The 25,580-nt window shown below is 40.6% G+C and overlaps 7 protein-coding genes across 11 annotated transcripts in view; 3 read left to right on the top strand and 4 right to left on the bottom strand.

The window, feature by feature from the left end:
• LOC104810575 (phosphoinositide phosphatase SAC1) overlaps positions 1-1,966 on the top strand; it is a 6,099-nt gene extending 4,133 nt beyond the window's left edge. Inside the window, exons 13-16 of the mRNA XM_010536925.2 lie at positions 645-857; positions 1,026-1,211; positions 1,309-1,423; positions 1,511-1,966. Of these exons, the coding sequence (XP_010535227.1) occupies positions 645-857; positions 1,026-1,211; positions 1,309-1,423; positions 1,511-1,756 (760 nt within the window). The 3' untranslated portion in view covers positions 1,757-1,966. The remainder of the gene's footprint in view (positions 1-644; positions 858-1,025; positions 1,212-1,308; positions 1,424-1,510) is intronic.
• Positions 1,967-2,378: 412 nt separating this feature from the next.
• On the bottom strand, positions 2,379-5,933 carry LOC104810590 (FT-interacting protein 1-like). Its single transcript, XM_010536938.1, has one exon. The coding sequence runs from the start codon at positions 5,548-5,550 to the stop codon at positions 2,581-2,583; it is 2,970 nt and encodes a 989-aa protein (XP_010535240.1). The 5' UTR covers positions 5,551-5,933; the 3' UTR covers positions 2,379-2,580.
• Positions 5,934-7,834: 1,901 nt separating this feature from the next.
• On the bottom strand, positions 7,835-9,965 carry LOC104810594 (agamous-like MADS-box protein AGL80). 5 transcript variants are annotated; one of them, XM_010536951.1, is made up of 3 exons: positions 9,838-9,965; positions 8,734-8,806; positions 7,835-8,546 (listed from the first exon to the last, which is right to left on the bottom strand). In XM_010536951.1, the coding sequence occupies exon 3, from the start codon at positions 8,536-8,538 to the stop codon at positions 8,044-8,046; it is 495 nt and encodes a 164-aa protein (XP_010535253.1). In that variant the 5' UTR covers positions 8,539-8,546; positions 8,734-8,806; positions 9,838-9,965; the 3' UTR covers positions 7,835-8,043. The 5 variants fall into 5 exon arrangements, with proteins under 5 accessions (XP_010535253.1, XP_010535244.1, XP_010535258.1 ...); XM_010536942.1 differs by having other exon boundaries at positions 7,835-8,570; XM_010536956.1 differs by having other exon boundaries at positions 8,734-8,809.
• A 2,177-nt stretch (positions 9,966-12,142) lies between these two features.
• On the top strand, positions 12,143-14,682 carry LOC104810615 (patellin-1-like). Its single transcript, XM_010536963.2, has 4 exons — positions 12,143-13,524; positions 13,690-13,817; positions 13,911-14,058; positions 14,171-14,682. Exons 1-4 carry the CDS (start codon positions 12,208-12,210, stop codon positions 14,423-14,425), a joined length of 1,848 nt encoding a protein of 615 aa, XP_010535265.1. The 5' UTR covers positions 12,143-12,207; the 3' UTR covers positions 14,426-14,682.
• A 354-nt stretch (positions 14,683-15,036) lies between these two features.
• Positions 15,037-18,205, bottom strand: LOC104810629 (hydroxypyruvate reductase). Its single transcript, XM_010536977.2, has 10 exons — positions 18,029-18,205; positions 17,441-17,579; positions 17,171-17,315; positions 16,917-17,044; positions 16,629-16,700; positions 16,398-16,512; positions 16,197-16,294; positions 16,010-16,051; positions 15,721-15,933; positions 15,037-15,636 (listed from the first exon to the last, which is right to left on the bottom strand). The coding sequence occupies exons 1-10, from the start codon at positions 18,109-18,111 to the stop codon at positions 15,568-15,570; spliced, it is 1,104 nt and encodes a 367-aa protein (XP_010535279.1). The 5' UTR covers positions 18,112-18,205; the 3' UTR covers positions 15,037-15,567.
• Positions 18,147-19,888, bottom strand: LOC104810622 (RING-H2 finger protein ATL11-like). Its single transcript, XM_010536969.1, has one exon. The coding sequence runs from the start codon at positions 19,531-19,533 to the stop codon at positions 18,361-18,363; it is 1,173 nt and encodes a 390-aa protein (XP_010535271.1). The 5' UTR covers positions 19,534-19,888; the 3' UTR covers positions 18,147-18,360.
• Positions 19,889-24,962: 5,074 nt separating this feature from the next.
• The window catches only part of LOC104810637 (transcription factor bHLH96), a 2,958-nt gene continuing 2,340 nt past the window's right edge, over positions 24,963-25,580 (top strand). The window contains exon 1 of the mRNA XM_010536985.2: positions 24,963-25,577. Coding sequence (XP_010535287.1) covers positions 25,264-25,577 — 314 coding nt within the window. The 5' untranslated portion in view covers positions 24,963-25,263. The remainder of the gene's footprint in view (positions 25,578-25,580) is intronic.

Below are 25,580 nucleotides of genomic sequence, written 5' to 3' on the forward strand. Positions count from 1 at the left end.
TGGCCGCCCCGGGGAGCCGGCCCCATATTTCCCCGATTTGGTTGAGAAATTTTGAGCGCGAAAAAAACGAGCCAAACGAGCTAGCTCGTCACGAGCTCGGCGAGCCAGGAAAAAAAATTATTTTTATTTTTTAAAATAATTTTAAAAAAGATTTATCAAATTTTAATATTTTTATTATTTTAAAATATATTAATTATTGTTTTTAAATTATTTTTATTATATTTTTTATTTTTTATTTTTTTTCCTGGCTCGCGAGATCGAGCGATTTGGTCCGAGCCTTGAATTTCTCGACCCGAATAAAAATGGGCATAACGAGTTGGGCTGAAAATGAGCTGGTTCGGAACGAGTTGGTCCGATCTGGTCCGAGCCTGGCTCGTTTGACATCCCTAGGTCCTATTGGGCTTGGGAGTTAGCACAGTGAGAAACGTGTGATTAAAACGATGTTGATGTTGATGTTCTAGATGCACGTTAGATGAGTAATAGCATTCAGAGAAGTGTTGTCTCTTCCTTGCTTCTGTATTCTCTGTTTTAATCAGCGAATCTGAGAAATTTCCTGCATTTAACTTAATCAACCAAAATTAAAAGTTCGAGTTCTTGAAGACTCTTCTGTGTCAATCAAAACCAACTTCTGTGATGGATAACAGAGTGCAGCACAGTGAGAAACCTGTGAGCAGCATTGGAGCCAATCTAGCCCCTGTCCCGGCTTGCAGGGAAGACTTCTCAAGGATGAAGCTGACATCATTTGACAAATTGCTAGAGCAGACATGTAGCTCAATAAAGAACGTGAGGCTTTGCAGTGAACCAGACCAGAGGCCAGGTGGTAGCTCTGGAAGTTCCAGTGTGGCTCCTGATGCAGCGTAATTTATCCCATCCCTCTTCAGAAATTCGTTTTAGGCCTTGTTGTAATTCAAATTGATGGATGGTGGCTAAATACCAACTAGAATATAGAAGTCCACCCAAAATCAGAAAAGAAATCAGGAACTTTGTGTGTTTGTTATGACCTTCTTATTGTGATGTGTGAACAGGGAAATTCAGCTAAAGAGCCCCAATTGGTTGTTTGGTCAGAGAAAGCCGGAAGAAAGCAGCTCTGCTGCAAAAGCTAGCATAGAAGAGAGTGAGAGTGGAGGAGTTCTGAGTGAGAGAGTGGATGATTTCTGCAACTTGAACTGGCTTTCTGAGTCCAATGATCATGAAGAAGATATATACCAGAGGTAACACCTCATTCATTTCATTTCCTCCTTTATTCTTAATGAAACCCTATTCTTTGTTTTTTAAGTTTGGTTTGGGGGATGGGGTCAACAATATCAGGTACATGTGGATAACATCAAGCAAAGAAGCAAACGGATGGTATGGAGGAACACTCATGGGGGACCAAGATGAGAACAGTGAGGTGTACAGACACTATGCTGAGCTCTGTCATCAGGTAAAGAGGCCTTTGTAATCTTTTCCCCCCCAAAAATCTCTATGTAGCAATGTATGATTTTAAAAAGGAAAAGGAAAAAAAAAACAGGGAGAGGGAATGGAGCCGTTTGAGAAGGATAACGAGAGAGAGAAGCACTACGAAGAGGTGGTGGGGATGGAGGAGGAAGGGGAAGGTGAGGCAGAAAAGGAGATGGGAGAGATAATGAAAGAGTATGAAAAGATAGGGAAGGATATGGGCATCATTCCCTCCCAATGCAAATCCTTTGCCATTGACCCTTGTTGGCTCTCCCGCTGGCTCGTCCTTGACGACACTCTCCCCCCCAAGTTTCTCTAAACCCCCTCCTCTCTCCTCTTCTATTCTATATATCTATTTATGTATAATTGTGTTGGTTGGTTTGCAACTTGGCGGTGTGATTGATGTGGTATGTGACTGCCAAGTTTTTGTTTATAACCTGGAATTTTAACCAATTAATACCTATTCATTGGCAGTGTGTACGTACGGACTGATAAATAGATGTTAAAATTGGGTCAATTTAATTATGAATTCGACCAGATCTGAGTCCAGGAAAGCCTTCTTACATGCTCAACCAGGGGCCTGTTTTAGAATTTATTCAACACAGGAGACGGAAATGGAGGGTACATTAAGATTTGTTGGCCGGAGGCATAAGAAAGAAGAGCGGTGTCTCCAACAAAGATGAAGTCGGATCATATTCACTCAGGTTCTCTCTCTCTCTCTCTCTCTCTCTCTCTCTCTCTGTCTCTCTCTTCTCTTACATCCATGGCGCTTCCCATTCGACTTTTACTCATTCATTGGGGTGTCTAATTGTCTCATCAGGGCTTTGACTGAGATGTTGTCATTGTCTTGCTGATTAGCAATAGCATCTTGGGTCTTGCAATGACAATTAGTTTCCTGTCCGATCAACAGATTCATTGATAATACAAGAGAGCCAAGGGCCTGATGTAAATTGGTTTCGAGTTGCTTTTATTTACATGAATGATGCATATTCTGAAAAGAATTGGCTTTCTTATTTATTTCACTAAAATAGAATCTGAGAGCCAGCCCCCACTGGAGCTGCAGTGTATGCAATTGCTTATATCTTCTCTTCTTATACACGCTAATTACAATGATGTTTTTATTTACCATCTCACTCTTTTTTCTTACAGCAGCATGTCTGACTTGGCTGGTAATCTCTTGAAGAAATTGACAGGTACTGAAGGCATCTTGCTTCTGAACCGCGGATGACGCAGCATGTACAACCCTACGACAATTGCAATCACCTGGAATGGTGTGACATAGATAAACACCGCCCATATCAACGACAAGATTATGAATATAGTCGTGGCCCTCGGGTCACGCCAGCTCAGCAGTGCCTGTGCTCTCTCCCCTTGGGTCGCCAGGTCTCCCACCACTGTCTGGACCCTACCTGCTACGCTCCTCAGCCTGTCATACCTAAATCTGACAATGTCCGATTGTTTACTGCTGGGGAATGTGTCAAACTCCTCATCTAACTCATCCGGATGCGCACGGTCTGCTTGGGACAGATGAGCATCCATGTGAGGAGGATGCCTCGGCCTGAACCGGTAGTTCCACACACCAATCACAAAGAGGTAGAGGAAGATCGTTGGCAAGATCAATTCTGGGTAGCAAACGAGGATCAAGAACAGGACGTGAACCAGACACGTTGTGATTGGGTTTCTCCATGTGCAGATATCGTTGAACCACTTGCAGACCAGAGTGACAGACGAGAGAAGTGACATAATCCTGGTAAAATTGGCTTTGCTTCTCCTGAGACTGAACATGTTGTAGTCGACGTCAAGCATGTACTCCACAATCTCACGCCTCAGAGGCGGTTCGGCTCTCGCCAGCCTGGCTGCAACTATCTGCATCGCCTGGTGCCTCAACAAGTCGATGTGCCTTACGGGTATCGGTTGAACATAATGCATCTTCGGCAACAATGGCTTTCCGTATTGTGCCACCATGTTTACCCAAGCGGTGCAGGTGAACCTCAAAGCCAATTGAAGCTCACCGTTCTTCTTCAGACCAGATGGTGTAAGAACCAACAACGGATAGAAATGAGTGTAAACCCTCTCGGTTTCCAACGTAGACAGCCGCACTCTCAGCTTCCCGATCCTCTGGTCCCTGGCATCACCACTGCCATTGATGTGAGTATTGTCAAATACGCCAATGGTTATGACAGTGCATGGATCAAAGACCTCCCAAGTGTATTGCTCATTCCATCTAGGCGTGAGTGTGTCAAGAAGAGTCCTCGTCCTCACCCATTTGTTGCCATATTTTGCAACACAGTACGCATCCGTCGTCTTCCCTTCTTTACCTTTCATCGGCATCAAGTTCCGGGCACTGAGAATCCCAAGCTCCAAAATTCCAATACTTGGCTTCCTTAGATGCTTTGAAGATGGCTGAAGATTGCTGCTGAAGTGCGTCGATTCATCAAGAACATGGTACCCCGCTTCTAGATAGATCCTTATGAGGATCTTGCTGGAGAACCTCTCCTTTTTCTTCTCTGTCTCTTCTTCCATGGCCAGAGATGGCCTCTGAAGATTCAGCCACCGAGGCTCGGGCATTTTGCTCGTCTCGTGCCTCATGGGAACGTCTCTGACCAGTACAAAAACCCTCCCTAAAATCTCATCTTTCCCTGGACCAACCCTATCATCCACCGAAATGACAATTATATCCTCAAACGGTTCAGACACGACGAACATGAGTTCGTCGTGCCATTGTGGGTTCATCGTCCGCATCTGAGCAGTTCTTGTGGCTTTCATTTGATTCCCCGCCTGCACCTTGACCACTGCATCTGGTGCTCGCCCCTTTTCGGAGGGCATAAGATCCTGAGCCTCTATTATATGCACCCTGAGGTAATACAACTTGGGTGAGAAGTAAACCTTAGACCTCGTATTCGCGAGGTTTGAGTGGCTCACGCTATGAGCGTCAGAGTGCCAAGCCTCGGGAAAAGACTCATCGGCCTGAGTCCCCATCCACACAGCTAACATTATCTCTCCTCGGTTCGTCTTCATGCCTTTCTTGTCCTCGAGCTTGTACCACTGAGGAGCCAAAGGACTGTCTGGTGGAACCCGAAGAGGAACTTCCGCGAGATCGATGTGCACTCTTCCAACGAAATCGTCTTTAGTCACAACATCTTTGTCCTTGACGGTGACTTCAAGCAGATTCGATTGTAACCTGTCTCTGGAGAAGGCAAAGATCTGTTTCCAGACAGGATTTTGGTTCTTTTCCAAGTGTTTTGTAACTCCTTTGTAGTTGCCGAGCTTCACTTCCACGTAAGGGTCGAGACTGCCAGAGACGTCCATCACGGGAAGGTCACGGGCCTTCACGACGTTAACGTAGAGGTAATGCATCCGCTCGACCAGGTCGTACGTGCTTGATGTCTTGTCTCCACTTCGGAAGTAGTACGCTTGACGCATACGGGCCGCCAGTGGAGGGTTTGTCTCCACCAGTTGGAACTCCAGGTTCTGCCTCGGCACCTGCATCTGCATCACGGCCATCGCCGGGCCCGGAGCCCTCATGAAATCCGCTCCGAACTGTGGCGGAGGAGGAGACGCCTTGCCGATGGAATGGAACGTCCTCGTTTCGCTTTCTTTCTTCTTCTTCGGCTTTTTCGTCTCGATGTGAACTTCGTCGGCACCAGCGTTTCTGTCGATTTCTGCAAACGGGTTTTCATAGGTCTCGAAATGATTGGCCTCCTCGTCCGCCGGCGTTGGCGGGGTATAATTGGAGCCGAGAACATAGAGTCTGAGGGAGATGTCGCCTTTGATGTGGGAAAAGAGGCCGCGTTTGTCGAGAGGGTACCTCTGGACGGTGGCCTCAGATTCCGACAAAGGAACGGAGAAGCCGGAGACCCGGACACGGCCGAGGAATTTGCGGTGGGGGTGGTCGTAAACGACAACTTGGATGGTCTTGTCGGGGAGATGCCTGGGGTGGGCGATGTGGAAGAGAAGCTTCTCGTTCCAGTGAGGGTTGAGATCATTGTGACGCGTCTGCGTTCTCTGACGCTGATCGTCGAAATCGACTTCAGCGAAGGGACTGGCGGAGCCTTCCCCGTCTCTGGCCTTCAGATCGGTGGCCCCCACCACTTCCACCACAAGTTTGCTCATCTCCGACCGTCGGAAAGAGATATGCCGGCGAAGAACTCGGAACTGGGTTTGATTGGTGGAAAAAAAAGAAGACTTGAGTGTAAAGGAGAAGACATAAATTATGGAGAGAGATGAATCATGAGAACCGAAACAGAAGGAATGAGGTTATCATCTCTCTGTGTTTTGTTTGGTGAGGAGTGTAAAGACAGGAACATATGGTATGTTTCAAATTCAAACACGGGGGGAGATGGAGACGTGACGTCATGGAGTCAATTCTTACGAAGGCCAACCGTACCATTAATGCAGTTCTTGATTACTTTTAACAATATCAAGACGAGCTCATATCTTCACCAACAGTATGTTAAACCTCCATATTTTACATGCGTTGTTATATACGCACCATATGCGAGAGGATTATTATTTTATGATTTTTTATTATTATTATTTTATCATATCAATCTTCATATAATGACATGTTAATTAGTATGTGACAAAAAAAATATCACTATTTTAATAATTTGTTTATGTGTGATATAGTGGTGAAGTGGGGCTACAATATAGGGATAAGAGAAAATGTGCATAGAGAGAGGGGAATTTGATCAATCACATTCATTGATCATAAAAACATATATATATATATATATATATATACATACACACAAAACAAATTGCTGATATTTCGGTATTCTATAATTATGTGCTAAATGAGAAGTTTGATAGTTTATAATTGTTTTACAAAACTCATAATTTAAAATCTTTACATATAAAAAAATTACCAAACATTGAATTAGTGACCTACGTACAACTCTTCAACGAGATAATTGAAACCTCAGATAAAACGTTCTGGAAGCCAAATCGGAGAAGTTGTTAGATAAAAATAAAGACAATAAATATTTGTTATTTTTTATTTGGAGTTTCACTCTAAAGTCAACAATTTGCTCCTTAGGATTAGGAGCTAAGTTTCTTTTTATTACATCTTTAATGGACACCACCACCCCTTTTCTGTTCTGCCCTTAATAGTGTCAATGCTCATAAATGTATTTGACAATTTCTGATAACGAGGTTTCGACGTTTTAACCGAATTTTAATTCATCGCCTCATTCTATGGAAAAATATGTCTGTAGTCGTATTTACATTGACGAATTATCAAATAATAAAATAATGTTTGTTATGAAACATTACTTACATAAAAATAACACGTGGCAGTATTCGATAGGATTAGAAAGCAGATTCGGAGATGCTTCCATTACACTGCGTTCCATGAGCTCAACAGTGAGTGACCGACTTTCATGTCTTCTTTCGTACGACCACCAGAGACAAAGTTACTTCACTCGCGCTCTCTCTCTGTGTTTTTTTTTTTTTTTGCATGGATTAAGTAAAAACAAATACAAAAAATAATAATATTTCGTAATACGGAAATATTTGTTTGATGTGGTTATCTATATAATGACCATACCATATGAAAGTAAACATTTCGTAATGCTATATGTATATATATATATACATAATATTAATGCCATATCCGTATGCGTACAATATTGTTGGGGATACATAATGCGGTTGGTGAGGTGAGGAGTAAAGAGAAGAAAATATGTTCAACGATATAATAATAGTAATGACCAATAATATATATAAAAAAAACAAAGATATCTACATACATGTATATATATGTGTGTGTATTTGCTTTTTGCCTTTGGGTTTCTTGTCAAAGAGCATCGAAGCCACATGTAATATATCACATGCCACCCTTGTTCATTATTTTTCTCCGTCTCGCTTTTACTTTACGTGGACATATCATATCTACTTTAATATTTTCATGGGCTGTATGTATATATATATATATACACACAGTTTCAATGAAGAAGAATATTTCAAAAATATAGATATGCGTATGTATCATTTTTTTGAGATCCACTTGCCACAACAAATCACCAATTTACATATGCATTTCCCTTTCGAAGCACATCCCCACACACGACCCTTCACTTCTTTTGCAAAAGCACGTTCTATTTCTGGTTTTATTTCCATGAAAAGAATATTCTCTCTCTCCAGCAGAATTTCGGCGTAATATGGGCCCGAGCTGAAATCCATTTCCCCGGTTTGGGTCTGAATGGGCCCATGATTCTTTCCGCCCAGCAAATCCAACTCATGGTGGCAATGTTTTTTTTTTTTATAATTATTATTATTATTAAGAGTATATGTTTGTTTTAAAAAAAACAAGTTTCTAATCTCTTGTGTGTTGGGGCTCTTTGCGTTACTCTTCAACCACGAAGCATAGAGGAAGTCCCCGTCTCAATCCACACTCTGAGGGGAAAAACAAAGCTCCTTCTTTTAGTTATTTGTCTATCACACAGATAAAAATATAGAGAGACATGGCATGCTACATGTTCAATCCAAGGGAAAATGGCAACAAGGATCACAGAAACCACAAGCAACCCATTGAATTCCCTCCTTTAAAAGAAAAAAAGAGGAAAATAAAAAACAAGCAGATAGAAACCGCTGTATATGAAGGGGCTAGGCGGACATCAGGCAAAGACTGTTTACGGCCATGGCCGCTTCCACCCTCTCAGTGACGGCCTTGATCCTCTGCTCCAGCACACGGGCTGCCACGGCAAGCTCCTCCGAATAATCAGCATCTATCAGGTCATTGTGGAAGACAACCAACCCCAGCTCGTAGCAACGGTTCTTCTTCTGCTCTCTCTCCAGCTCTCTCTCCATTTTACCAATCATCTTCTGAAGGAATCCCCCCTGGTCCAGCATGTTCTTGGTCTGTTTCGCTGTTGGGAGCCTGTGGAGCCTGTCCAGAATAGCATTAGCCTCACGCCGGTTTGGCCATACCTCTGCCTCATCGTCGTTGTAGTCGCTGTAGATGATAGCACAGGCAGGGATGCCACAGAGAATGGTCAACTCAGAGAGCTTCTTGAACAACCCAACTTTCCTTTTCTTGAATGTAACACGACGAATGGATCCATTGCGGATCAGTTCATGATTCAACTTTCCCCTTCCCATTTCACAAACTGAAAAAAAAAGAGCCCTGCAGACTGAGGATGATGATTGAAAAGGTGTTCAGGTGTGTGTTCCAAGACCCGTGAAAGAGAATCTTATATAGACTGATTACGAGCTCGATACCGTGGGCCGCACGGTCCTTCCGAGTATAGAAAGGAGGTGGAAAATACAGATATAAGCGTTCATAGCTAAATATACCCAGTAAACATGAGGATTTCCTATACAGGAGCCTTCAGGTTCACACGTGTCACATGCTGGCTGGCGACTGGACCTGCTAAGAAGGAAATAATGCCTATCATTTATCAATGGCTAGATTGTTTTCCATTTTGAGCAAACCCAAGTTTTATATTATACCAGTGCAAAGGGGATAAGAGTTGACACGGGCATAACTTACGTAATAAAACACATATTTATGTATACCTATATATGTATATACAGTAGGGAAAACAATAGATGAAACAGGATAGGGTTTAAAATTGGAAACTAGCATCTGCATAAGCGGAAAGGAAAAGAAGAACATGACTCCTATAAAAAGTATGTAAAGGGTTCCAAGAATTGTGAGACACAACTCAACTAAATATTGATTATTGACAAGAGAGCAGAAGCTCAAATTTCTCTCCCCCTGAGCAAAAGAAGAAGCGTCCATTGGAATCTCACATGTTTACCATTTTGCAATTCAACCTTTTTTTTCATGTAATAAATAGAAACTTGCAGCAAGCTACTTGTTTACCATGTCTTCTTTGACATAAAAGACAGATGCCTCTCCCTCTCACTCACGTAGTCGAGAGGATTAATGCACCTTATGAAATCGATCACCAAGTAAGCAAGCCAAGATTGTAAGGAGATAGAACAGAAGATCGGATGAAGAAGTAAATCTTCTCCGGACATAAACAAGAACCAAAAACATCTTTATTACTTGTATAGTTTTCTATAGATTTTGTAATCTTCTCCGGATAGAGCATGAAAACTGTAAACGGGCATTGTGAAATTGATAATCTGGGTAAATAGAAGCCAGCAGCAAGACTAAAAGGACATACATGAACACGACCAAGAACCATCGAGTTCATATAATGTGCCAGAGACTTGAACTACAAGAATCTATCTATGACCTCTTACCAGCCATTAACCCGCAGAATCAAGTAGAACCTCAAAATCTCGTGGCGTACTCACAGGTGAGCCAATTAGCTACTCTTGAAAATAGTAATCTAAAGAAACTGTGAACACGAAATCTAACGCACATACCAAAAAAAATTCTAACGGAACACTGAACGGAGACACGAGAATCAAATTTCGAAAACTCACACATTCGACATCGGAGACTCGGTTCTTATCCATCTCCAACTGCATCCGCGTGGAAGCCGCCGACCTCGGTTCCACCGTCGAAGCGATAGGACGACCGGTGACTATGAAGATCGACGAAATGCGTGATCGGCGACGTCATCAATTCGTTTTAGGTTCGAGAAACGGACTTTTTTGGGCTCATAAATCGAAACTATATAAATAAATTAATTGGCCCATTGAGTTTCATGCCTTGTGACGGGCCAGGTTCGTTCAGCCCATTCCATTGCCTGCCATGTACAATTTTAATTTAATTTGATTCAGAGGTTTTTACGCATAATTCATTTGCAGAAGAATATGCTATCTTTTTTTTAGAACGCTCGCAGGTAAATCGTGCTAATTTTGTATGGTAAGAGCCAACAGATTATTCTATTTCCGTATATCAGACCATATACGTGATGCTGTTACTTTATTGGTTTTGGTAATATCGTTCATTAGATACTAACATAAAATATCATTTTAATTTCGAAACTATTTGTTTTTCTACTGTAGATATTTTCAATTTTTTTAATACCATAGGCGTGTTTTCAAAATAAATGCAACTTTTTATATCTCATATAACGATGCAAATAATAACATATATAGTGTGTGTGAAAAAACATAAATTTGGCCGGATGAGCTTGGGCTGACCTTGCTTATATGATTAAGATGTCACAAATGCAAGTGGTGGGTGAATGTGGATTTATATACAAAACGCAACCGATATAATACTCAGACAGAATACATTGGTTGATACACATTTTGTTCAAAAGAAAGAATAACGGCTCCTAGGAATATTCAACTTTGTGCCGTTTTTCCAAGAAAAAAGCGGCAGGTTGTCTCTACAAATGATGTGAAAACGGCGCGTGGTTACATCAACATGTTTTAACATAGAGATAGAGGGTTAGACATTTCTGTTTTACATTATACTTTTATTTACATCTTTTCTTCAGGCATGTAAATTTTTTTTGTTGTTGTTGTCATTTATACGCAGATAAAAATAAGAGACTTGCCATGGAAACCGATTAATATAATTATATAGATGGATTTTAAATTAAATATACTAAAAACAAACAATAAATTTTTAAACCGAAACGAAAAAGCGTGCCTTTTTTTTTAACAATGTTTTCTATAATATTATTTATGTAAACTAAATGCTTAATTCGTATCTGGCAATCAAATCATTTGTTGAGATTAAGAGGGCAAAAAACAGCTAAATACAGGATATATATAAAATGAAAGAGGTGGGTGTAATAATGGGGAGGGCAGCCAACAACAGCTTTGCCTGCTTTGCTTTTGACATAAGCAACCGATTTAAGGGATAATTGACGCACAAAAGACTTTAGGAATTTTAATCTTTTTTATTTGCACATGAACACATTTATATTCTTCCTCTTCTTCATTTTTTTTTTTACTACATATTCTCCCAATATTGGTATTATCTCTAAAATGTGTGCATGTATTTGGTATTATACGCTTGTGATTCTTGTTTATGATATTAAACAGCGATTCATGAACTCTGGATGTTAAGATTAAAAATCATGCAAATGTTATTAAATAATCAATGTAATGTGGTAATTAATGTCTCAAGTGATGAAAACACGCATGGTGGCAATCATCATCATCATCGCGAAACCTTCTTTTGGCAACGTATATAAATAAATACCAAACTCGATTATGAACCACTTTTGTACAAGTTCCCTGTTTCTTTCTCTAACAAATACATATTTATGTTTTAAAAAGCATTCTAAGCCTAAGTAACTTGTTCGGTAAGCTTTCAAATTTGGCAAAAGATCCCGCAAACTTTGGGATTACCAAAAACAATGGATAGGTCATTAAACCATATACATATCAATCGGCAGAATCCTCGAGGACGATGATAGATGAAAAAAAGGGAAAGAAAAAGAGAATATATTTCAAAGAATCCAAAAAGGAAGAATGGACAGTCACTGTAATCAGAATAACGGCTGATTAATAGCAAAGGCTTTTATCCATGTCTCATTACACAACCCATATACATAACTATCTACAAAGATTTCCATGTATTCTTTTTCCACTGACAAATTGTATTCGAATCATTCATCATAAAAACAAGCTTATAATATTTAAATAAGAAAAACTGACATGATTTAAACTATGTTCTAAAATTAATCAAGGAATCGAACCGGCTGATTTTGTGAGGTGTGTGGGACCCACAGTCAGGGTAGAATGAGCTGTCCACCTCCCTCCACTCTGTTCCCTTTTCTTGCGTTACCTCTCCTCCCCCCTTCCCTTTTTTATACACACACTCTCTCTCTCTCTCTCTCTCTCTCTCACATCATCCTCTCTCTCTCTCTCGTCGTTAAGAAATTAGACATGGCTCAGGAAGAGACCCAGAAACCTGCCGCAGCCGCTACTTCTGAGCAGGGTGGTCCCGCCCCATCTCCGACGCCTCCTCCACAACCGCCCCCGCCGAACGAGGAAGCTCTGGTTATCCAGAAGGAGGTCTCGGCCCCTGCTCCGGTGGAGAAGCCGGTCGCAGATAAGGCAGTGGATTCGCCGGTTCCAGAGGCTGAGAAGCCTGCAGTTGTGACGGCGGAGGAAGGAACCGCTACTGTGGAAGCGGAGAAGCGAATTGTGCACTCGGATTCGTTCAAGGAGGAGAGCTATGTGGCCTCGGAGCTGCCCGAACCTCAGAGGAAGGCGCTTGAGGAATTCAAGGAGCTTGTCAGAGAGGCTCTTAACAAGCGCGAATTCACAGCTCCGGCGAAGGAGGAGGAGAAGAAAATAGAGGAAGAGACAAAAGAAGAAGAAAAGAAGGAAGTGACTCTAGCACCGGCTGAGACCAAGCCAGAGGAAAAACCGTTTGCTCCTGTGACCACCGACACGAAGAAAGAGGAGAATTCGGCTGTACCGGTGGAGGAGGAGAAGCCGGCGGCTCCTGCACCAGCACCGGCTGAAACCAAGCCGGATGAGGAACAGCAGGCTACACCCGCGGCGGCAGTGACCAAGGCAGAAGAGGATAAGCCGGCGGAGTCGTCAACCATAACAATCGAGAAGGCCTTCGCCGCTGACGAGGACGGCGCCAAGACCGTGGAGGCGATCGAGGAGACGATCGTGTCCGTCTCTGCTCCGGAGACCACCGCTCCTGCCACAGCCGACGAGGCTTCCGCGGCGGAGGAGCCGGTGGAGCCAGAGGAAGTCTTAGTCTGGGGAGTTCCTCTCCTCCAGGACGAGAGAAGCGACGTGGTCCTCCTCAAATTTCTCAGGGCTCGTGACTTCAAGGTCAAGGAAGCCTTCACCATGCTCAAGAACACCGTCCGCTGGCGTAAAGAGAACAACATCGACGAGCTTGTGGGAGAAGACCTCGGAGGGAGCGATTTCGAGAAGATAGTGTTCGCGCACGGCGTGGACAAGCAAGGACACGTGGTGATCTACAGCGCCTACAGCGAATTCCAGAACAAGGAATTGTTTTCAGACAAGGAGAAGCTGAACAAGTTCCTGAAATGGAGGATTCAGTTCCAGGAGAAGTGCGTGAGGGCTCTTGATTTCAGCCCGGCCGCGAAGTCGTCGTTCGTGTTCGTCAGCGACTTCAGGAATGCACCTGGGCTTGGGAAGAGGGCTCTGTGGCAGTTCATCAGACGCGCCGTCAAGCTGTTCGAGGACAACTACCCTGAGTTCTCCGCCAAAGAGGTATGTAACCATTTCAAGTAATTTCCCTGTGTATATATATCAAAGCTGTTTGGATTTTAGTGTTGCAGATAGGATTACGAGGTGATTTCTTGACAAGGGCGTCGATATTTGTGTCAGAATTTTTTTATGGTTGTTTCATTTTAGTATTGTTTTGTATATTTTCAGCTGTTCATCAATGTTCCATGGTGGTACATTCCATACTACAGAACCTTCGGGTCCATCATCACGTCGCCTAGGACCAAGAGCAAGATGTTCCTCGCCGGTCCATCCAAATCGCCCGACACCATTTTCAAGTAAGCAAACATTACACCCATCGGATGCATTAATATAATGTTTCTAATTGGGGCATACTCCTCAATGTATACATCTGTTATTGGCTGGAACAGACACATAGCTCCTGAACAAGTCCCGGTTAAGTACGGTGGATTGAGCAAAGAGAGCCACTCCGAGTCACTCTTCGCCACAGAAGAAACCGTGACCGAAGCCATCGTTAAGCCCGCAGCCAAATACAGCATCGATTTGCCTGCTTCTGAGGTAATAAATAATACTCAATTGCCTGATCCCAATTGAATACGCTCAATTTTGAGCATCAGTAGTTACCTATACTTTAAAGGGTGACTGATGAATTATTTGGAATGATGGGCAGGCTTGCACTATCTCATGGGAGCTTAGGGTTCTAGGTTCAGACGTGAGCTACGGAGCTCAGTTCGAGCCGAGCACCGAGGGAAGCTACACAGTGATCGTCTCCAAGAACAGAAAGATGGGTTTAACCGATGAACCGGTGATGACCGATGCGTTCAAAGTGGGTGAACCGGGCAAGGTCGTTATCACCATCGATAACCAGAGCTCCAAGAAGAAGAAGCTGCTCTACAGGTTCAAAACCCAACCTAGGTCCGACTGATTCTCAACAGAGAGAGATGAGAAGAAGAAATGATTTTTTATTTATTTAATTTAGTTTGTTTGTTTTTATTATGTAATTTTTGAAGCTCGAAAGAGGGTGGGGGGGTTGGGTTGTGTTTTGGTCCTGTGAGGGTTTGCTTTTGTTTTTTTTTTCCGCAAGGGGGAATTGACGATGATGTGCTTTATACAAGGATTGTGTGTGGAATCAACTTTGTTTCATTCATTTTTCTTTTGTCTTCCATCGCCACTTTATCGTAAGATGTGTGTAAATTGGCTCCAATCTTTTTTAAAAAACAACTCTTTATCTTGTTGTTATATATATATATATATATGCAAAAATTGAGTATTATCATAAAACATACTACAACTGATACTCATGGACCAAATATCAGTGATCAACAAGATCAAGATTGCATGTGAAATAAGATGTTTCTATAGTATTTATGTAACTACATGTTCGAACCCGAATTTAACAAAAGAAAAAGGCAGAGTCGTAAGGAAAAATTCACCACGTGTATGTGTATCATCTGTAACAGTAGACTGAGAATATGTTGAAATCATCCTAACAAAATCCAACTATAAATTGAACGCTGAACAAACAAAGACTGTCCAAAAAGAAACCCAGGGTGGTCCGACCGAGTTTTTATATGAAAGCACTTGCAACGATACATGTCTATAATACACGCGCACACATGAATGTGAACATACATATGAAATGAATTGGGTTCTCATAATGACTGGTCCGGAGACAGTTTGGAAAATGGATGGAATCCAGAAATATAATAAGGAAAAGGGACATGCGTGGACCGACACAACACAGACTAATATGAACGGATGCATCATGCATGTGCTTCATCATCATAACCACACTGATACGGTAGGGACACAATAAGAAGAAATATGTCGACCTCATTTCTAACTAACTAAAACGAGGGAGTCTCGATGGGTTCCATTGATTTGTCCTTCAACAAGATCGACTTGACCTTCAAAAGGAATTGGACAAGGAAGCCTTGTGGAAGAGACCATGATTAGGGTTCTTGAGATTGGCATTCTCTGTACCAAAAAGCTCTCCGACCCAGTACGGTGGACAAGTATGATCCAAGAATCAAAGACAAGAGTTGTGTGGGTGAGAGAATGATCTCATCAATTGACAAAGTCGATACCCGTAATGGAACGTCCTTCATGCAACTGAAGAGCCACATCTCCAACAACCTGTATCCAAATGAATATATATCCGGAAAAAAAAAGCTTATATATATATATGATAAAATCATCATGAATATATTTTCTTGTTACCTTGGCCATGGACCTATATGAAAGTTCGGTGACTCCAGCCACATGAGGTGTGACAATGACATTGTTGAACTTAAAAATCGGGTCGTCTGGATCCACCGGTTCAGACCATGCCACGTCCATACCTAAGCCTCCCAGATGACCCGATTCCAGATTCTGGTAAGCTGCCTCGTACTCTATGAGGTTTCCTCTGGCAATATTTACCAGAAGCCCACCCTGAAAAGGAAAAAAACGACTACTCCACTGTCACACATACACACATACACACACATAACACTTTCGTATACTTTACCTTTTTCATCGAAGATATGAATTTCTTGTTCACAATTCCAGCCTGAAAAGTATTGAGATAAACATGTAAAGCCCGAATCCACTACTTCTTGTCCAGGAAGACTCTTGAATCACAGATCAAATGAATGTTGTTCTCCTCCATCCATACGTTTTCATGTGTTTAAAACAAAGGGAAGACGGTGAATTACCGTATCTTTGTTCAGTGTCAAACAAACGACAACTATATCAGCCTTGCCTGCAAACTCATAAATGTCTTCATGCCTACCTTTCTCATCAACCAGGCTTGCTGAACACAGAACCAACAAAATCAATACCCCTTCAGGGCCACTGATAAGCAAAGCATAAAGTTTTTTTTCTTTAAAAAGAAACAAACATAGAGAAAACCATACCCTCGGAGTTCGGAGAGGCAGCCCAGCTTCGTTTAGTGGCTAAAACTCTCACTCCGAATGGCTGCAAGCGTTTGGCCAGCTCTATTCCAATGTTTCCGTATCCCAAGATAAATACCTGTACGAAATGAAACATAGAATTATAAAAAGATATAAAAGAGAACAGGTGGAGCAAAGTGATAACATCATAATCGGAAGTCAAAGCCACTCAGAATATAAAGAACCGAAACTCACAGTTTTACCGAGTAGCGTTTCACCGGCCGGTTGCCCAAGTAGTCTGTCCCTCACAGAAATCTGCATCTCATTCTGCGATCCAAATGACATGTTATGCAGCAACATAAGATGCCACGAATACAGAGAAAATAAAGCAAGATTGGAAACAAGCACCAGGTCTAAGAGATTAAGGTCCTTTACATTAATTGTTCGTTTAATAGAATAGATTATACTGCAACATGCACAATCTACGTTGTCTTTAGGTATAACAAAGAAAACATCTAGGGATAAACAAAGAGATAAGGCCACCTGTTTCTTAAGAAGGCCCAGCATCAGATACATAGCCATTTCAGCGCAAGATGCTGCATTTCCAGTACCATCACTCAAGATTCTGGCGACTTTAATCCCGTGCTTAGTTGCAGCATCGATGTCAACACCTTCACACAAAGATACATGAGGGAGGAAATGAAAGTCGTAACTTAGTTGAGCCCGTGAAGAAGAAATGGTAGATGGATGCTTTCCCGGCAGGTGTTCTGTATAATACTATAAAATGAGACAGCTACCTTCAAGACCAACACCATACTGCATGATAAGCTTCATCTGGCTGGCACGGGATATAACATTTGAATCCAACCTCATCGTCTTCACCACACACATCTGATAGTTCTTTATAACGTCAGGAACATCAGAAAGAGGGACAACATCAACCTGTAGGAAGATTCAAATGACGCAACATATATCAATACCATCTCAAAGTCATATTCTCTTAATAGGGCACAAAGTATACATATTATGATTCACCATCACTTTGACGGAAGAACCAAATGGCTTACCTGAATAAAAGGGTACTTTTGCAGGTATCCTCTAGTGTAATTGTGAGAAGAAGGAAAATGCGGGCCACAAAACAGAACACGAGTTACTTGCTTGTCATCCTTCCCGACCATCCTCTCAGGTTTAACCACTTCACTCTCACTATTGGAAAATCAAAATATTCCCACACAACATGAGAGCCATATCAGAAAAAGGATCAACCTTGCATGCTTTTTTGCTCAACTCGATAACAAGATCAGAACAATCAATCTACGAGATAGGATGGAATCAAACAGCACTAGCACTTTGTCGGACAGAGAACCGAACGCGAATTTAGATCAACACGATAAAAATCGTTAACCGCGGGATCACTCCACTGAAGCAGAGATACCTAACCACGCGTGAGATCGACATCAACATATAATAGCGAAATTTCAAGAGATTGTGAGCCGAAAACAGAACAGGGTCTATACTGAGGTGGGAAAGACGGATACAGACAGGAAGATCGCGAAATTCGACAACAGAAACTCAAAATCAAGTTCATCATCCATCAAAATGAAGAGAATAAACTGTGAGGCGATGATGGGGCTTCAGATCATAATTCAGGTCACCTGTGGAGAGAGCGACTGCAAAGGGAGTACAAGGGTGAGGCGATGACGCGGCTTCTTCTGCTACTTCGGACGATATTGAACATAACGTCACCAATCGACGCCTTACCACCGGTGGTGCAAGTAATCGTGGTTGCTTCAAGGTTTACGAAATTGCACAACTTTCCTTACATAACTAATTTATTTCACATTTACCCCGTAAATTTTAGTCCGAATAATTGGGTACCATGTGGCAGCAGTAAACATTCGATTACGTAACAAAACGGGCTGGAAATTTTTAAAAAAAAAATTATGTACGGGAATTTTCACAAAAAACCACAATTATGGGACGTCGTCTAGACAGGACTCTTATCTCCCGATCTAAGTTGATCCGACGAACATTGACCAACATTCTTTTTTCCAAGAATCAATCGATCCAACGGTGATTGCATAGCGAGAAGAAAGCCCTTGGATGTACCACCACCCACCTGATCATCACCTCCTGGAGAATGGAGCGAACCGGTTCGGTATGGGGGAGTTATAGAGAACGGTCTGCGGCCCAACCGGCCGTCTTCGTCGAACCGTTCGTAGTAGAAATAATTTCTCTCGCTCCCAAGGCTTCCACTTCTGTACCCTCTCACCGAACTTCTGGCTTGAGGCAACACCACGTTGCTTTTTGAGCTCGAGCACACCAACTGATCATGTACCTCCTGCGGTAACCTCAGCGTAAACCGCTCCAAATTAACCGGTGTACCGATCCATTCCGACCGCCTTAGCAACCCGGTAGACATCGATCGACGTGGCATGCTATGATTGGTCCAAGCCACCGAGTCAATCAACCTCGCGTCCGGAGAACCCGAAACTCGACTTCGATCGGGAAATACGTGCGCGGATTCTCGGGCCGGATCTGGTATTTGAAGAGAGAAGGGCTCGCTCGGTACGGAAACGAGATTGAGGCGGCAGAGGGGACACGTGGCGCGAGATCGGAGCCAGGCGTCGATGCAATCAGGATGGAACACGTGGCAGCAATTGGGTATCAAACGCAGCGTTTCGTCGTCGTGGAAGTCGTTGAGACAGACAGGACACTCGAGCGCTTCTTTGCTGATCCTGAGCGCCTTCACGGTCGAGTAACGAAACGTAGGGAACGTCTCGATGACAGACGCGTCGAGCCCACGCGCCGCTTGTCTTTGAGAGAGCCAGTTTCCCGGGTCGAAGGAGCGGCCGTAGTCGATGCCGAGGGCTTGCTCCAGGCAACGGCGTATATAGACGGAGAAGAACCCGAGGAAGAAGAAAACGCTGACGAGGACGATCATGAGAATGGCCAAGGTTGGGTCGAAGCTTGTTTCGTTTTGAGAACCGCCCGGGCTGGTCGCACCTGACGTGGTTTGAGCCATACGGACAGGGAAACCGCCGCCGAGGAAGAGAAGAAGAAAGAGGAGAGGGAGCTTGGTGGTGCCATGACCACGGTGGATGGCGACTGAACGTGGAATGATCCGACGGCTGAGAGAGATTCTACCTCTGGGTTTCATGGGGACCGAGTGCTTCTTGACCGGTCCATGCAAATGATGAAAACAATTCCGAGGACAAAAAGAATAAGGTGAAGATCAAAGGAGATCGTGAAAGAAAGTGAGGGACAATGTGCGATTTCAGGCTGCTTAATGGCTACACAGGTTGGTTGAATTGTCACTCGAGCAGACCAAAACATTAAATTAAAAAAAAAAAATGTCAGTATTGGAGGAGGTGGACTTTGAAGCAATCATCTCAGGGCCACGTAAGAACAAATCATACATATATGTATAAGTTGAATGATTTTGGTGATGGTGAAGAAGGCAGAAGTTGAGATGTTGTTATCTTTCAAAGCATATCCGGTAAAAGTATTGGATAATTAATCATGATCCATTTGATATATACACAAAGATGCAATTAGGGATGTACCAGTTTTAGACTAATCGCTGTTTAGGTCAACGCAGTTGTACCATGACCGCTTGATCAATCCATTAATAAATTAAATTAAAGGCATGCATCGCCCTCCACTCCTCATCACGTCGTTTTCCAACCACTGCTTATATGATGATTACCGAGCAATACTTTGATATCTACAAATTAATCATGACTATAGGCTGAGATGCGTTATAACACAGTAAAACCTAAACCCTAATAAATGATTAAAATATTCATTTGAAACCCTGAAAAAACGCTGTTTTTGTTTAAGGCCCATAGTTACTAAATGTAAGCATCAAATGGGCCCAATAACTCGTCATGGGCCGAATACCCTACTATCATTTATCTTTAAAACGGCATCGTATAATGAACATACCACTTTCAGTTAAAAACCCAAACAGAAAGGAAATGTTGTTGGAATTGCACATATGCGAAGACAGATTAATGTTATTTGTGTATACATTTTCAAAATTATACAACGCGTAAAAGTGTGCGAGTATGTATAAACCAAACATTCAAAATCAAAATTGTTAGAAAAACTATAAGAAGTCACTATTATTATTATTATTGTTGTAAAAAATTAGTATTAGTTATAGCTAAATTGAAGGTGGTTTCGGCGTTGCCTTGTTGTGTCGTCGCGAGTGGGAATTCAAACGTCTTATCAGAAGACATCTTCGCAGTTTCACTATATACATATACATATACATATGGCTATATGTAAAGCATAAAGTGTTCGTATCTTCTGTGTCGTGAGTGTGTTTCCATGGGGGGAAAAGTCGATTTCAATTTGGTCACGAGTGGGGATTCCGAGGTCTCGTCATATATAATGCACAGCTGCTGTCTATACAGAGACAACCCACACACACATATATATATATATATACATATATAACACTCAATGATATTCCTCGTTCTCCATTACATAAAGCTTTATTTAGACCATTTATATATGTTAACCAGTGTCTGAAACTATTTCGTAAGCTGTTCGACAAGGACATATCTAACCCTAGAACTATGACTCTAATGATTAATATATTGACAGAAATTGATGTTAAAATTATGCTGTAACATTTTAGATGTTGTATAAAATAAAAACAATATTCATAATATTGGGTGAATATCAAAAAGTCCATCGTCTCATCATTGCGCTTGAATATTTCTATTTAGAATCTTTTCTCATCATCTCAAACGGAAATTTAAAAAAACAATCTTATTCCTTAGAAAGTATATAATATACCTATCCAATGTATAAGGCTTTGCAAACTTCATTTCATACATGAGAGATGCATGTATTCCACACTGTTCGAGATGCATAAAATGCAAAATTAACATTACATGTATTCCATATATTTGATTACTCACGGCTTGTTGTTGATGATGATGATGATGATGATGAAAGGGTGGGCAACAAAAAAAGCATATCTTTGGAAGTAACGCAAGGGTTGGGGGAGAATCTTGAAGTCACCGAGTCGCAACAACAACAAACTTGCAACGTTTTCCCAGAATTTTATGTCCCCCAAATCCCCGGTTTTCTCGGGAAATTTCAATTATTTTTAAATTTTATTTTCAATTTTCAGAAAACTTAAAATGATAACTTTATTTTTATTTTATCTCTTTGTGCGTATGTATGTGCGCTCGATCCATTAATTTTCCAACTCTCATATAATGCAATGTGTTTATGTTTTAATGATCCTATTAGTATTATATTAGATTAGATTTAATTACCGAAATTTAATGCATGCACAATTTCGACTAATTAATAATGGTCAAACAAGTATATTTTATTTAACCCAATATGCAATAAATTAATTTATAGCTAGACATGATCCTCGAAGGCACGCAAAATTAGAATCTAGGCCGACGATCTATGTTTATTTTCTACTATTAATTTACTTATTTGGTAATGTTGACATGAATATATATGTGTCTATATATATATATATATATATTATGGATCATAGTTTTGAGAATCTTAAAAGCAGATGATCCGAACAAGTACAATCTCATGTTAGAATTCCAGGCAGCGTGCTTTAAGGTTAATCACATGCGAAATCACATAAGCTAAGATGTTGATTTTTATATTAAACGTAGATTAGGGTGTTGTTATTAGGGTGCTTAGTTGTAAATTATTTTGTTTTTTTATACACGTAAAACCCTTACACCAAGAACGATACTCTTAAATCAAATGTAATTTATAATCCGACGAAGATGTGTCCAGGGCATCACAAATCATGTATGGAACTATTAAATTATTACGTTTATTTAATTTATAATTTATAATAATAATAATAATAATAATAAAACTAGAAATGTGTGCATCTAAATGCATACGACAAGACAAGACAAAACCCTGCAACGTGTCATGGTAATATGTTCCCGAAATAGTAAAGCTGACTGTAGCCCTAGGAGTAAAATTGAATTAGTTGGTATTTCGCTTATAAAATTAATGTTAAATTAAGTCGAACAGCCATCCCGTGGTTGGGTAATGAATATATAATAATGTCCATTGCACTCATTTAGAGCCAAAACAACATCACAATTTCCAAGAAATAATCTCTCTAAAGATCATGAAATTATAAATATAAAATTGGGTGCATAATAACCTTTGATCAGCCAATAAAACCTCAGGGAATGTCGTGTTGGTATTGGAGTTTTTAGTGAATTTTCTTAGTTAATTTAATTTACTGAAACTATATATATATATATATATAACCCCATTACCTTTTAGGCACATATTTTTTTAACTTAAAATCAGGGGGTGGAAACCTTTTCCCTTTTGATTAGTTTTTTTATATGATTTTATGTAATCGAAAATGGTGATAATATCAATTAAAAAAAATCATGTACGAAATATTGGGGTTCGACAGGTTTGTATGTTTTTGGTTTGTAAACAACAGTATGTTGGTTTGGAACAAATGTCGGAACCCCCATCTTCTTTTGTAATTTACGAGCTCCAAACTTAAGTCATTTTTCGTTTTAACCCCAAACATTATTTTACGATCAAGCAAGCCCCAAAGTCTGTTAAGCGTTTAATGACTATCCCCTATTCTTTATATTAATATGATTTTGATTTACATTTTAGATTGATTTCTAGGGTTAGACAGTTACGATTTTAAAAATTGTTATCTGACATACGATATTCGAGAATTTTTTGTATTATTTATTTTATTAAAAAAATGATGTTAGATTTAAAAGGCGTTACAAAAAATGCGGAGATAAACAGAGGGTAAGGCTGTGTTCATATTTCATAAGATGAAATAATGTTGAGAATCAAACGCATAGGCCAAGATTTTTGAAGATTGAAAACAATATTAAACACTGAATTTTCTTCTATGACATACTATACAATTGGATTGCTTTAACGAAAGAGTTATAAGCAGATTGAATTGGCATAGAAGAATGTGTTATCATGAATAGTAATAATAATAATAATAAGAGTGAAAAGATTGCCAGAAACAAAGCCATTGGAAAATGGAAAAGAGCTGCAGAAAGCAACTAAGCTTTTTGAAGGGAAATAATGCTTTGGTACATAGAAGAAGAGAAGCTTGTGAGGTCACATGAACTCTCTGTTCTGAAATGTTAACAGATTCGAATATGATGACCCGCAGTTGGGTTAGGAATAAATCTTAATATGCTAATTCAATACAACCGAAATTGGAATTTGGTATGCGATTAATGAATGTGAGACGATAGTAGCATAGCTTTAGCTTTTTTTATTATACATATGTTTGATTTTCCTCCCTAGCTAGCATCTTTTTTTAACCTCCAAGTATATGCTAATTATTATTATTCATTAATTAATCCAAATCTGTCTGCATCATAATGATCAACCAACTTGTTCCATCGACTTATAGGCCCATGGGTTTGTGTTAAAGAATATAAAATGTTTTTATATTATAGTAGAGACTATAATATTTTCGGCTGCAGCTTCTTTGTCCGCTCGAATTATTTGTTCTGTCGTCTTAAAACTTTTATTCAGTAAGTAAAAGGTTTATGATTCTTTCGGGATTTCGGTGGGGGGGAAAAATACTATGACTGTAGAATATAAAAGAGAAATTGAGAAGGTTGTTGTGTTTTTTCCCGATTTTATGTCGATGTTATGCGACAAGGGCGTAATTTGGACCGATTTAGTGGGTCTTGGACTCTTGATGCCGACCCATATTTGGATTTGTTTGGCAAATTATATCATGTCGCCCTTTGATTCTTCTCTTTTTGCGGTGATTTTTGTATTTGGTGCGTCTCTATCAAAACGATTTTTTATTCCATTTATATTTAAGATGAATTTGTATTTCGCGTATGGAAATATTCGTGTGAACACGCACATGCATATAAATAATTTTATATAACATTCATATATACACACATACGTTAATCTTCGTGATGCTACCATTCTTATCAATTATCATGTTGATAAATAGAAAAAGGTAATGACATCCACCTTTAATGAAATTATATAATCTTTCGACTGTTTATATCAAAGGTTTATATCTACTATGCAATCTGTAGGGGGCAGAAAATAACTTTGCGTGGGCGTTCACACGCGCTAAACCCTATCTAAATTTTAACAAATATTTAGATAGGATTCTCTTTGTTGAAAAATGGTAATCAATATCAATAAGATTTTCTACACACTGTTTAGGGTGTGTGTATGTAAATTTGAATTTGAATCAAACAATATATCTATTTTACAAAGAAAAAAATCAAATATAATATGTGCCGATAAATCGAAGAAAATATATACTAAGCTTATAATCATTTTTTGGTAAATTAAAAAACGTTAAATAACTCCGCTAGTAATTATCTATTTCCTCGAACACGAGAGCAACCAGACGAACAACAAAGCCTGCAAACACAGAATCTTTCTTTGGTTTTGTGGACCGTTGTACAATTTCACGTGCAAAACATATACACTGTATGTATATATATACATGTATCGCCTTTTTCTCTTGTATTTTTTTTATTGGGGTTTACAAAAAGGTTGTATTCTCACTTATAGTCTCATAAGCTTCACTCCTATCGATTGAAACGCACCACACACACACACAAAAAACTTCGTTTTGATCCTCTTGTTGCATCCCCTCTCTCTCTCTCTTCTTCCATTTTCGGTGGCCTACCGGGAAAAAAATTAACTAAAGCAACCCACATAAATATAATTACAACCTTAATTTCCCTAGTGGGTCTTTGCCTTTTGCCTTGTCTCCCTCCGGAGACAAAAAGAGAGTGACAAACAAACTTTTTGTCTGAATTCTCTCTCTCTCCCTCTCGATCCTTTTTTCATTTTTTTTTTGTGTGCGAAAGGTCTCTGTTTCTCGCTAAAGATGGCGTTGGAGGCTGTTGTTTACCAACAAGATCCATCCGGGTACGTCTCCTGCAAAGACTTCCTGTTCCACGACTTGTATTTTCAAGAAGAACAGGATGGAGACACCAAGAACAACATAAAGCTGGGGCAAGGACAAGAGCAAGCCTTTTTCAGTAATTACGACACTAACCGCTGTACTGATGACAATGAAAATAGTAAGCCCCGAGCTACAGAGAATCATCAGTGTACCGACCTGATTCCTTCCTTAGAAGGGTTTGGTCCGCTCGCCATGGACCACCAGCCGCCGCCGCTTGCTGATGTGGCGGGGGGGGGGGG

Source organism: Tarenaya hassleriana, unplaced genomic scaffold (assembly GCF_000463585.1).
Source record: "Tarenaya hassleriana unplaced genomic scaffold, ASM46358v1 Cleome1, whole genome shotgun sequence".
NCBI classification, from domain to species: domain Eukaryota; kingdom Viridiplantae; phylum Streptophyta; class Magnoliopsida; order Brassicales; family Cleomaceae; genus Tarenaya; species Tarenaya hassleriana.